This window comes from Eucyclogobius newberryi, unplaced genomic scaffold, assembly GCF_026437365.1.
Source record: "Eucyclogobius newberryi isolate DKJ021-1_F unplaced genomic scaffold, fEucNew1.0.hap1 SCAF_21, whole genome shotgun sequence".
Lineage (NCBI taxonomy): Eukaryota > Metazoa > Chordata > Actinopteri > Gobiiformes > Gobiidae > Eucyclogobius > Eucyclogobius newberryi.
In genome coordinates, this window is record NW_027315846.1 from 12496895 (window position 1) to 12510185 (window position 13291).

At 36.1% G+C, this 13291-nt stretch overlaps 1 protein-coding gene and 1 long non-coding RNA gene across 2 annotated transcripts; both read left to right on the top strand.

Moving 5' to 3' along the window:
• Positions 1–1054: 1054 nt before the first annotated feature.
• chp1 (calcineurin-like EF-hand protein 1) lies at positions 1055–8369 on the top strand. Its single transcript, XM_072457762.1, has 7 exons — positions 1055–1422; positions 1508–1580; positions 3537–3617; positions 4101–4228; positions 4525–4586; positions 6522–6644; positions 7213–8369. The coding sequence occupies exons 1-7, from the start codon at positions 1356–1358 to the stop codon at positions 7264–7266; spliced, it is 588 nt and encodes a 195-aa protein (XP_072313863.1). The 5' UTR covers positions 1055–1355; the 3' UTR covers positions 7267–8369.
• Positions 8370–8999: 630 nt separating this feature from the next.
• LOC140370303 (uncharacterized) lies at positions 9000–12918 on the top strand. The gene is made up of 2 exons (XR_011928358.1): positions 9000–9349; positions 9753–12918. It is a non-coding gene; the product is annotated as an uncharacterized lncRNA (long non-coding RNA).
• Positions 12919–13291: the final 373 nt, after the last annotated feature.

Below are 13291 nucleotides of genomic sequence, written 5' to 3' on the forward strand. Positions count from 1 at the left end.
TGCTCCTCCACATCGAGAGGAGCCAGCTGAGGTGGCTCGGGGATCTGCTCCGGATGCCTCCTGGGCGCCTCCCTCGGGAGGTGTTTCAGGCATGTCCCACCGGGAAGAGGCCCCAGGGAAGACCCAGGACACGCTGGAGAGACTATGTCTCTTGGCTGGCCTGGGAACGCCTCGGAATCCCCCCGGAGGAGTTGGAGGAAGTGTCTGGGGAGAGGGAAGTCTGGGAGTCCCTGCTCAGACTGCTGCCCCCGCGACCCGGCCCTGGATAAAGCGGCAGAAAATGGATGGATGGATTTGTTTGTTAAAGCACAACCTGCACAATATGAAATACAGTCATTTCAACAATCAAAACAGTGCAAATCAAGTTTACCCTCGGAGATAATAAATATAACCTTCAATATGTCAAATATATTGCATTAACAACAAACAGGCAAAAAAAAGTTTTGAAACGTACACAAAACAAACAACAACCATATATATATATATATATATATATATATATATATATATATATATATATATATATATATATATGAAAAAAAGAAAATAAACAAGAAATTAAAAAATAAATACAAATATTGATGGCAACATATACAGCAGCCAACAATATCATAGAATCAGAATCGGTTTTATTGCCATTGCCAGTGAACAAAATTCACAAAATAGGAACCTGTTTTGGCGATGGGTGTAACAGTGAATAATACTAAAATACAATAACTGAACTGATAAAATATGGATGGCATAAAATGGAAATAGGCACCAACAGGTTTAGCACACACAGGAGCTAAGTGATATATTCTGTGTACATGAACTGATAGATTAATCACAAATAACAACTAAACACTGGCCATATCCTGTATAGTTGCCAGCAATTATGTCACAAAGCACCAACCTTCCTATCACTAAGAGATAAGAGATAAGAGAAAAAAACAAAAACAATAATAAAGAATTAAAAGAACTAATAGTGACCGCGGACTCAGTTAAAGTGACTCTCCCTCGTGGCCAGTAGGTGGCAGCACGAGCTCCAAACTCAGTGTCTCACCTGTAAAAGTGTCCGGAGTGTTGCGTGTTTTGGAACTGCCCTCTGCTCTTGATTCACCTCCTCCTTCATAAAACAAGAAGATCTCTGCACGAAACCCCACGAAAGCTGGACATAAATACCACACCCGTTATAACATCGGATACAAACCATTGAAATAACACATCCGCCGATCTCGTTTGGCTTTAGCATCTTGTTAGCCTTTAGCTGTTAGCTTGTTTGCTAAAAGCCGAGGACAATTTGTGCTAACACCTGGTTCTGAGGATAGAGTTGTGCTTTTAAAAGAATCTATTAAGCTAATTCCAACCTTTTCACGATGGGGTCCCGTGCATCGACGTTACTGAGAGAAGAGGAAATTGAAGAAATCAAAAAGGAAACGGGATGTAAGTCATGTTAATGTTGATATCTTTGTAGTATTGGAGAGTTACATGCTATAATGAAGTAACATTTTGTCTGCCGCTTGTCTAGTCTCACACAGTCAGATCACTCGCCTGTACAGTCGCTTTACCAGCTTGGACAAAGGTGAAAATGGCACACTGAGGTAAGTAAAGCAGGTCTGATCACATACATATTACAGTGAGTACATGGCTGTTTCAATAGACTCATTATATACAGGGTTGATATACACATATATGTAAAGTGGCACGAACAATCTACATTTGAATCATGTTATTTTATACAGTGTTGATGTGATTTATTGCCTCGACTCATCCAAAAGCACCGCTTACAGATTAAATGTAGTTACTTCTATGTGTTTTTGACAACACTAGAAGCATAAACTATCATTCGTTTTACCAATGTATTGTCCAGCTTGTTTTTTGACTGTGGGGGCAAAGATTAGTCCATGAGGGGGGACCATAGTCTCCTCTATTAATGGGAGACATTATATATGAGTAAAAATAATAACAACCATCACATAAACAAAGACAGCCTGAAATCTAACTACCATATACCGGTAATCACTGTCTAATGGTGCTTGTAAATACTTCGCTATAGATGCCAGATGTCTATTATTTCTAAGGCTCAAAGCTTCATGTGTAAGCCTGCCCTGGCATGTTAAGTTTCATGTATTATATATTGCCACAGAAGGTATGATGAACAATAATATTGAAACTGCTTTATGCCACAACCCTTAGCTATAGGTCTAAATGCACAGTATTGTTGAAAAACACAAGCTGCATCAAATACAAAGCCAAATAAACACTTAAGTACTTAGTTACCTTCTATAATTTCCCATGGTCATTACTTATTCAATGCTCTACATGTCAAAAAAATCCATACCAGTGCAAAGAAAATGTAAACACAACAAATACTGAGCCCCAAAAATATAGTTCCAGCTATAATTAAATGGTCATATTATCATGACAGACCTAATAATGTGTAAACTTTACTAAGACTGAAAAGAGGACTTGACAGTTTCTAACCTCTTTTAAATCCTGTGGTGTTTTGTGTGTGTGTGTTTGTAATGTATTTATTGGAGTAATATTGTAAGATACAGAGCAATTGAGTGAATGTCATACTTGATATTTTGAGCAAGATTTAAACAATGTCTCCTAAATCCCCAAATATAAGATCATTTAAATAACTGTGTCTTTACCAAACGACCTGCTGTCCTTTATGTCGAAACTCTTGTGACTGTAACAAAAAGGCAAGAGGAAGAAGCCTTTCATAACATTAAAACTGTAGTTCTTCTTGTGTCCTTGGGTTTGCCTTCCTTTTTAATTTGAATTGTCCTACTATAGTTAGTTTGTTAAATACACGTCGTAGTTATTGTAAAAAATATTGAAATAACTAAATTACACAAACAAATGGTTAAACGTGAGCTCAGACATAATCGGTCCTAAATCAATGTTTATTTCAAATGGTTTCAGTGTAGCTGGAGATCGATTCTAATCCTTGGAACATTTACATTTCTAGTTACTGTTTATTGTAGTTTGCTATTAACTGTGTCACGCTCCAGTCCTCAAAACAACTAATAGATGAAGACTTGGGTAATCATTAAATATTTCTGTCTTTTAACGGGTCAACGTCAGCGAACAAAAAACTCCCTTTTAGTTTCAGGGATATTTCTTTGTGTCTTTGTTTACACACGACACATTGCCAGTCTGTCTCGTTCTTGCCCTGTTACTTGTCACAACAGTTTCTACTCAGGTTACCATCAAGGTGACTTTTTATAATCACTTAGTTGCCAAAATATTACGTTGCATGCTTGTTTTCGTACATAATTTGATTTGTTTTATTTGTGCCCTAAATGGTGTTTCTTTATCTCACGTTATAAGTAATCACAGACTTTTTTTAAATATCCTATTATTACTACACACTATTTTTTAGATATTTACCTGTAATTGGGATAAAAGGGATAAACGGTCATGGCCAAAACTGAACACATTTCTGACATTCCTGAAATAGTTTTAGGCTTTCTTCAAGTGAATAGCCTTAAGAACTTAGACCTGTCTCAAATTGCCTTTAGTAACAATATTTCTAATTTGTCTTTCAGTCGCGAAGACTTCCAGAGGATTCCTGAGTTGGCCATTAATCCTTTGGGCGACAGAATCATAAACGCTTTCTTCCCAGAGGGGTAAGTTATGCCGGGTATTTGTCAAATCTAGGGCCAAGTTGTTGTTTTTATTCAAATTTTGCATTATGTGCCAACTAGGTTTTCCTAAATTCAACACAATATGAAGGATTGTTTTTTGCCTACTCATTGTGGCTTTACTTTTTTCATGAGCAATACTGTGGTTTACCTCACAGCTATAAACCATCAACATCAAAGACTAAAGTATCTTATTTTTACATATTATACATTAGAAAATATGTATGTAATGTATATTTATGAGTCTGTTTAATCACATTTTTAATACAGTGATTTACTTAGCTGTAGAATTTAAGTTTGAATTTAACTGGACCGTATGGATTTAGTTTCACTTCTTGTCCCTCTTGTTTTGTTGAGTTTTCAATGAGGTGCGGGTGTTTTGAGTGGTGTTGGGTTGCCAGCGTCCTCATCTAGCTAATCAAAAAACTTACGGAGAGCTCTGGCTAAATCTGTAAATTTCGCTTTCAGAGAGGACCAGGTCAATTTCAGAGGCTTCATGCGAACGCTGGCACATTTCAGGCCCATTGAAGACAACGAGAAGAACAAAAATGCTGCCCCGGCCGAGCCTCTAAACAGCAGAACAAACAAACTACTCTGTGAGTGCTGGGATGGGTCCCGTTTATGGCCTGTATTGGATACATTTAGTGCAACTGTGGTTTTAGATGAGTTTAAACATAGATTATCCTGCTGGTTTAGTTCTAGTCATTTTTAGTCCTTGATTAGTCCTGGTTTTCTACTTCCTCCTGGTTTTGTCCAGTTGTTCATTTTGTTCAATCAAGATGGTGGTAGATGCATTTTCTATGTTTTTATAAGAGATAAGATGAAAGTTATTTCCCGGCATAAACTTGTGACCAATTCAAATTTCCCATCTATTTTTTATTTCATTTGACAGTTGCATTCCGGCTTTACGACCTTGACAGAGATGACAAGATTTCCCGAGACGAGCTTCTGCAGGTGAGAGTGGGGTTTCATGTAACCACGCACATTTGGGGTCATTATTCTACAACAAAGGGGCTAAAATGAGATCCTCTTTGGTCGTCCCTGTTACGTCACAACAGAGCCACACTCGTCCCACCTGCACTCACTGAAATCACCCCTGATCATTTTATTGTGGCCCAACTTTATTGAACCAAAAGCTATTTCATGCACTAACAGAATATATAACATGTGTTTCAATTCCATGTACTTATGAAACACATTGATAATCTAAAACTATAGATTTTTGTTGTTAAAGCTACCAACGACACCACTTAAAGCTTCTACAACGCAAATATCGAGTACTTCAAATACCAAAATATGATAATGTTCCCTTTGGTCCATGACTAAAATACACTTTATTTAACTCTTTATTCTTAAGTGTAGGTGGAAGAGTGTTCCTAAAGCCCACAATGTTCTCCTAAACATGATGCAAAACACGTTTATGTTTGAGTGTAATATTTTGTCAACCATAAACAACAATTTGTTCTTTTAATTTTTTTTCCAGACTTTATAATAATTCTGAACTCCTTTATTACTTATGGGAAAAAACATAAAAAAAAACAAATATCCCTAGAGAAAGTTCCTTGACGTGCCTATGACAAGTTGGACGACTCATTGAACTAAAATGCCCTTTATATAAATATATTTAGAAGAAAAAAAAAGAATAGCACATTTTTTTGGGTTTATAATTTCACTTCCTGTTTGTAATTGATGACCTCACTCTAGGAAATTACCCAGTAATGACTGGGCAAAAACATCTAATGTACCATTTTTTTAATTTAACAATTAAAAATATGAGAGCAGGTTTATTTTGTTGAATTAACGTTTAGAGAGTCAAAAAAGTTGTTCCTTTTGTGTAAATTGTGAATGAACTTTGACTGGAATGAATGTCCCTTCAGATTTTTCAACTTTCTCCACAAATACCTATTAGATTGGTGTCAAACTATCATTTATATGTTAAAGTCCAAATTAGAACATGGTAAGAACCTGTTATATGCACTTCAATTTGCTCTTAGTCGAGAACAGAGAGATGGCACATTATTATGTCCTAAGCTTTTCTACTTCACTTTCCCACGTAGCAGTATTTACAGCTTGAGACATTCCTATTGTGTAACATGGATTTCAAAATACTCTTTCAAGATGACAAAACTTTGCTCTTGTCCTGATAATGATATCTGTCTTCAACTCCAGGTCCTGTCGGTCAGACTCTTGTTTTGATGACATTGTGTGTGACCTGTAATTGCTTTAAGCCCCAGCGAAATGATGCTGGCAAATCTCCTGTTTAGTTCAAAATATTTATATGTCGCCTCAAGTACTATTTTTAAATCTGTGTTTGTCACCTTTTATTTGTCAGTAAACAATTAATTGTTCCTCAAAGTGAAAGAATTAAAGTGTTCTTATAATTGTAAGTTATTTAAATTATCTATTAATGAATACTTTTGTCAGAAACCACATTTATTGCAGGTATTTTTCAACATTTTGTCTTTTGCTCTAAAATGCAGTAAAAATACGCATTTATAAAAAGTATAATCTATTGGAACTGCAATCGAAGTCTTGTTTGGCCCTTTTCCAGACCTTGGTTAGTCTTGAAATGAGCTCAAACTGGCTCATTAAGTTTCGGTGCATGGAATACATTGGATCATAGCCACATTTGGAGCTCGTTGTCACTCGCTAATATCTAGTTTCTAAAAGCGAGGCATATCAATTATCTGGTGCCACTCATGTTATTTCCAGTGCGGCACGTGTCGCTTTTCGCTTCACACCAGATTTAACCGGACGCGCTTTCTAATGAAACACATTTGTTTGTACGATGTGGCTTATTTTCCAGCTGTAAACATTAGTGCGATCGTTGTAACATGTTAACGTAGAAATGGCCTGTTCAAAGTAACGGCGTTTGTTTGTCGCGCCCAGGTCTTGAGGATGATGGTGGGAGTGAATATATCAGACGAACAGCTCGGCAGCATCGCGGACAGAACCATCCAGGAAGCGGACACCAACGGAGACGCCGCCATCTCCTTCAACGAGTTCATGAAGGTACACACAAAGTACATGGACGCACAAGGGAGGGCAAAGGAGGTCAATTACCAATTAAATATAATTTAACATAAGATAATACTTTCTTTTTTTGCCATTTAACCATGTTCTAATGGAAATCAATCAACCCGACTCTATTATCATGTTATTAGAAGAATATAGCGGTGTACTTTTAACAAAATATAAAATGAATATAGTAAATTATCTTTAAATAAAGGTAAACTCTCAATAATAGTTATATTAATGCACTGGTTTGTACAAGGAAACTAGTGCCAGTGCCAAAAAGGCTTACCGTATTTTGTGGACTATAAGTCGCACCAGACAAAAAAGGCATAATAGAGAGGAAAAAACATATATAAGTCACACGGGAGTATGAAATGCGGTCGCAAGTGTGAAAATAACAAATAAGTATATAGGTATAAATATAGGTATAAGTCGCACCCTGGCCAAAACTATGAAAAAAGGTGCGACTTATAGTCCGTAAAAAACGGTAATCCTAATGTGCAAACCAATAACCAGCTATATAAATACCGTATGTCACCATTTCTCACTCGTTTTTCTGTCGTAGGTGTTGGAGAAGGTGGACGTAGAGCAGAAGATGAGCATCCGGTTCCTCCACTAAGTTAGACATTCTAGGTTTTTGGCCACAAACCATTTCAAGCGTTTCCTCCAGCTGCTGTGGCCCTCAAGGAGATCCAGACCAAGTGTGTTGAAGTCCCTCGACTGTGCTCTTCAAACAAGGAAAAGGAAAAGTTGCGTGCCTTGGGTAGTTTTATGCAAAGCGAACATCCGCCCCATTTATTTATTAGACGATGATTTTCTTTTCTTCTTTTTTTGTTTGTTTTCTTACCATGGTACAATTAGCTTTGCTTCGGTATGCAAATGTGATTATGGTTTTAGTCATCTTGCCATAAAAGTGTGGTTATTTCACGGATATTTCGCCAAACACAAGTCTACGGAGGAAAGAAAAAATGGCTGAATATTTTTTTTTTTTACCCACAAGTGCCATGGTTTAAGTTCTTACAATACAATATTAACGCTAAACGAGAGCTAAGTCTTTGCATTATATCAACTACTGCCAATAGTTTGGAAAAGATGAAGGACCTATTTCAAATGCTGTCTTATGATGACCTGGATCAGTGCTATTTTTTATATTTTTATTCCCCATAATCTCCTGGTTTGGGAGATGCAAAGTGTTTAGCTTAACAAGTGCCGTCTTGAGTTATCCAAAACAAAATCGTGACTAAACTAAAACTTGAATTGGACTAATCAGGAGTTTAGTCGTGATTGTGATAGAAACCAAGCTTAATATCACTAAACTTGGATTTGAAACTTAAAGTAAGACTCACAAGTTCCACCGTTTTTTTAACCACTCTCAAAATCAACATAGGATCATGTTATATTCAATACTAAACCATCTATTTTATGTCTTTTTGTTTGAAGTCTGAAATTGTTGACCAACATCACTATGCCTAGTGTCAACATTGTTCTCGTCCTGTCTGGTTAGTTTGGCTAACTCCAAGGAATTATATAGCTTATTCTTTATTAATTTATTGTATGTACTGCTAGTCTTTAAAAACACTATGTCTTATCCTTAATCTTGATTGTGTTTGTTGAATAAGTGAACCATCCAGAAACTACTGCAAACAGCACGTGTAATGTGATGTTGGTCCTGCTGCCATCAGTGATTCTTGGATTTGATTTGAATAAAATAAGTGCCATACATGTTTTCAGTGCTTATTTGTAATGTATTGCTCATTTGACAACACGTTTAAACACGTTCATTGAGCCACAAGGGAAATGATATGGAGACAGACAGCAGTGCACATATTACAAAAGAAGAATCATGTCAGACTGATTAAGTGCAAGGAATCAAATGTCACTGGGGTGGTGAAGTTTTGGTGTGATAAAGGTGCACTGTGTAAAATTTTAAACTGGGGTACGCCGCCTGATTGTCTCCATGGAGATGTTATTGCTTAACCTGCAATGTTCCACTATGATATTTAACGTCCTTTCATTCAATCTCTTATCTAACAAAAAGATAAACTAGAAAAACTAATATTCTTACTGTACAAATTTACTTGTCCCCGTGAAGTTAAATGCAAAACTGGAACATTTTAGGCAAAGCAATAACACATTCTTGGAGGGGAAGCACCACTATTAAAAATTGTATATGCATGCACCTTTAAATACTATATGGCATAGATTTTATTTTTTATTCCATATTTTTGTATCCCTATGTATGTTTGTATGTATATATGCAGTATGTAGTACTATTTGCCTTCGAATAAGATTTTGAACAGATGAATTCCCTTTTCTTCTGTCTGAATCATAACTCTTGAGTCTGCTGCAGTTGACAGTAGGGGTTCGATGGTTTCCGGGGCGGGGCTTTTGTATTTGATTGATAGCCCTCGCGTCCAATCAGCGCTTCTTTCCTTTGGCTCGAGGTGGGAGAGAAAAAGAATGGCGTCAGACTGAGGTTGGTGAAGAAGGGGACGAGGGGACCTTCTCCGTCCTTTCGGGGGAGACAGGAGTTTCCCCGAAGGAATGTGCGGAGATACTTATTCAGCAACTTGGCCGTGTTCGTGTGGAGGACAAAAGAGCAAGTGATCAGTTTGTTTGAGAGACGCATCACCGCCGACGAGGAAATACCCTTTGGCTTTTGTTTACCATTGTGTGCAGCTGCAGCCCGAACCACTGCTAAGGTCAGTGCTTTTCAGCCAAAATAATGTCCTTTATAATTGGTTATTTTAAAGAAGATAAGCCCGATGCGTAATTGTATGAAATAACGTAGTTTGCCACAGTTATACAAGTTAAATCCAAGTGGGGAAAAAATAATCTGTATTGAATGTCACACCGCCTTTAGATAAAATAGACCTAATCTTATAACACAAACAGTTGAAATGATTAAATAAGGTGCATCAAAGTGGTATTAATTGGAGAGGACATGAGTCTTAACAAAAACGTACTGTGATTGCATGAAAATGTTTAAATTATTTTTTTGTTTTAGAGGAATTATTTTAAGTGTGTGGCTAATGCACAGTACAATACACAATCAAACATGCATGTTCAGTATAATAATGTAACTCAAACATGTATATTTTCAAGGCATCATGAACACAGAAGACAAAGCGGCAGTGGCCCACCTTGGAGGCGCCTTCTGCACCCATCCATCCATTTCTGCTGAAAAGGAGAGTCCATTATGAAGATGGCCTCATTTGGGACATCGCTGCCCCTTCCTCTGGCAGTGGTTCTCTCTCCCCCGTCTGTCTTCTCCTCCAGCCCTCCCCCTGGTCCTGTCCCACTTCTGCAAATTAATCTGTGACAATAATCATTTTTGTCTCACCATGAGGCACGCACACTGGCTTGATACATTAGGGTAAATCTTTCCTTTGGCCATCTAAATTCACATTATTCCCTGATACGTTTTTATCAATTATTTTTGTGTGTGAGCAAAAGTCAGGCAATCATTTAAAAAAAAAAAATGTTTGAACGTATATTATTAGAGATAAAGAATAGTTTAAGAACAAATCGCTTACCTTTTCCTATATCTTTTCTATGAAGACACATCTACTGTAGCAAAGATCAAGGCCTGTGATTCAAATAGCCTCATATATAGTTTTGATTTGCACTACCTCATTGCCAAAAAAAAATAGTAACATTAGTAGCAGTTTTATACTTGATTAAAATGCCTTTGGATCATGGCTAACTGTAGTCATCGAGTTCAGATGGTGAAAAGCCCAAGATATAGTTTCAACTTATAGGTCTTCTATGCATTGGTGTTTATGGAGCTTGCCAAATTAATGACTTTAATCTTGAAAATTCTCCCTGGATGTTTTAGAATTGGCATCTCTGTAGGTTTAGTCAAATACAATCCACATTTACCATATTGCATTTTCTTTTCCAGTTCTTGTATCATTTGCATTTTTAACCAATTAAATTGTCTAAGAAGACTCTTCGTGCCATCTTTTGGGCACCAACGATATTAAATCATATTTACTATAATTTTTTAGATGGAGTTCACACAAAAGAAAAACCCTGGTTCCACTTTGTCTAAAATATCTTCAATTTTCTTTTATACTGTTATGCTCATATTTTATCATGTTAAACCGGGATTTGTGCAATATTTGATCTAAAACTGTCATTGTTGACCAAACTGTATATTGTAAAAAAAGAAAAACAAGTGACAAGTTGTTTGAAAAGCAACAAAATCACCAATGTCTTCCATTAAGATATGTATAGACTCACATGCATTAGCATTTAGCTTAGCCAACATTATTGTAGCCATGCATGATCAGTAGTAATGCTTGCTTTATGACAAATAATAAAAGAAACCCATTTTTAGATTTAAGAGCTCAGATTTGTAGATTTTAATCAATTAAGGTGTTTGGCAATTGCTGTGTTCATGTGCTCCTCGGATTTGTCAAATTCGTCGTCTGTTTTAAAAGTTATTAGATGCTGCAACATTGAGAACATTAAACCACATTCTATAACGTTAAATAGAATGGTTGCCTGCTGATGAACTGCAGTATTTTAAACTCAAAGACTTAAGTCACTAACCTAATGATATTATCTTTCAACTAATAATCTAATGAAAAATTAGATTTAAACATTACAATTTTTAAAGCAACAATAGTGAAGCTGGTCAGTCTCCATCCTTCACTCCTAGACTCAAGTACGGCTTAACTTGGCTTACAATTCAAGCTTAATGTTACCTTTTTATGTTGTAATGTTATCTACTTCTCTGAAAATGGATGAATATCATAAACTGCATTAGCAAATAGTGTTTTTAACCACCCATCATCAGCTGTTGTTTATGATGACAGGATGGAAAGGACTACTGTTTCCGAGGACACCTTGAACGCAGCATTAGCCCAGTATACATTCAATCTATATTCTCAAATCAACACTAGGACATTTTAAGCATAAACCATTATGATAAGCCTTGCATGTGTGCTCAAACAGCAAACCAGATGTTATCTTTTGAACCAACCAAACGCTATGTATTTTCTCTGACACACTCAAAGTTTTAGTAAACAAAGTTGTAGCATTTTTAGTCTTTGATTTGAGATATTTTATAACATACATTCATTATATTTTATCCATAAAATTGTATTGGGTTAGCTATTTAGAAGCAATAACCTACAAATGCATGATTTAATACCAGGGTTTTAGTGGTTAAAAGTAGCATATAATTGGTTGTGTAGCCTTCCTTAAATCTACTTTTTCTTTTGACTTTTTAGAGATAAGAAGTTATATTTACTAGGAACAACTGTATGGCATTGTGGAAACACATAACCATATGTTTATATTTTTCAAAGACTATTTTCCCAAACTTGCACCAAAATATTTTGCAAAAAACATGCTCTATTGTACAGAAACCATTCATTTGTTTACTAAAAATATAGACTTTAAGTAACTGTAGCTGCAAAACTAACATCCAATCATACTTGACACTTGTTTGGAAAAGCACTTTGTAATAACTTGCCTCATTTAAGACCATTTCTCATAATTCTGTCTTAAAATACTATGTTTTCTCTTCAAATTCTGTAAAGGGAATTTATAATCAAAAACGTACTTAGGCAACAATGATATTGATGTATGGGTTTTAAAAATATGCATGATTTAGATGAATAATGAATGATTTGTATTGCATGCAATAATCCAACTTTGTAATGTGAATGGGTGTAACCTTAGGGTGTTCATATCAGATGTTTGTTGTGATAAGTGACGTTTGGGGACAAAGTTTGACACAGGAGTAAAGAGTCCTGTAGGAAAAGACATTATGTTTAAGGAAAATGTTAATCAATTAAAAATCCAAATTAAATTGGAATATAATATGAAAGCCTGTGATGGTTCAAAACGTATTATTAAAATAATATCTTCTTCAGTGTTGATTCATTCATATTCATACTTTGTCGGTCAAGGTGTTGCGATACCAAAGGAGACGGTGCAACACTGGAACAAATAGTTTATTTTTGTTTGTAAACTTAAGACAATACAATGATTTATTAAATTCTCACAAAAATCCATAATGGGGCAGATGCCACTCCTGACGTCAACCTTTGTTCCCAACAATAAATAATGGTAATTGTTACAAAGTGATTATTGACTTTGGTGATCACGTTTCCACTGTTTGCGGTGGACTGTGTAGAAACTATGCACTCCAGTGAGAGGATGTGGGCATGCTTCTATCTGTAAGCCTCTTTGTCTGGTTTTGTATTAACAAAAAAAAAAAACAGCAATAAAATGCAGCATGGTGCCAATAGGAGAATGTGTCATGACTTTATTTTACAAGAAACATCCATATGAGTTTTGGAAGAAACTATTATCTACAACTAGGGTTGTCATATAACTTTTACTTCACACTATTGCAGTTATTCAATCATTGACAAGACAAGTCAGTGAAACCTTAAATTTAATATTTACTTTTATCTAATTGATACTCGAGTTGGCCCCTGTCCAGGCTGTGCCCTGCCTAAGGCCCAAAGTCACTGGGATAGGCTCCAGTCACCCGTGACCCCGAAAGGGAACAAGCAGTAGAAAATGAATGAATGAATAGTTGATACCCATTCTTCTTGTGTTTCATGCGTCACAAAATAAGTTAATGTGACAAAAGACCAGCTACAACTGAATTTGACATGTAG

Coding starts and splice junctions, on each gene's coding strand:
- chp1 (XM_072457762.1), top strand. CDS start 1,356: ATGGGGTCCCGTGCATCGACGTTACTGAGAGAAGAGGAAATTGAAGAA. Junction 1,423..1,507: donor AATCAAAAAGGAAACGGGAT/GTAAGTCATGTT, acceptor CCGCTTGTCTAG/TCTCACACAGTCAGATCACT. Junction 4,229..4,524: donor CAGAACAAACAAACTACTCT/GTGAGTGCTGGG, acceptor TTCATTTGACAG/TTGCATTCCGGCTTTACGAC.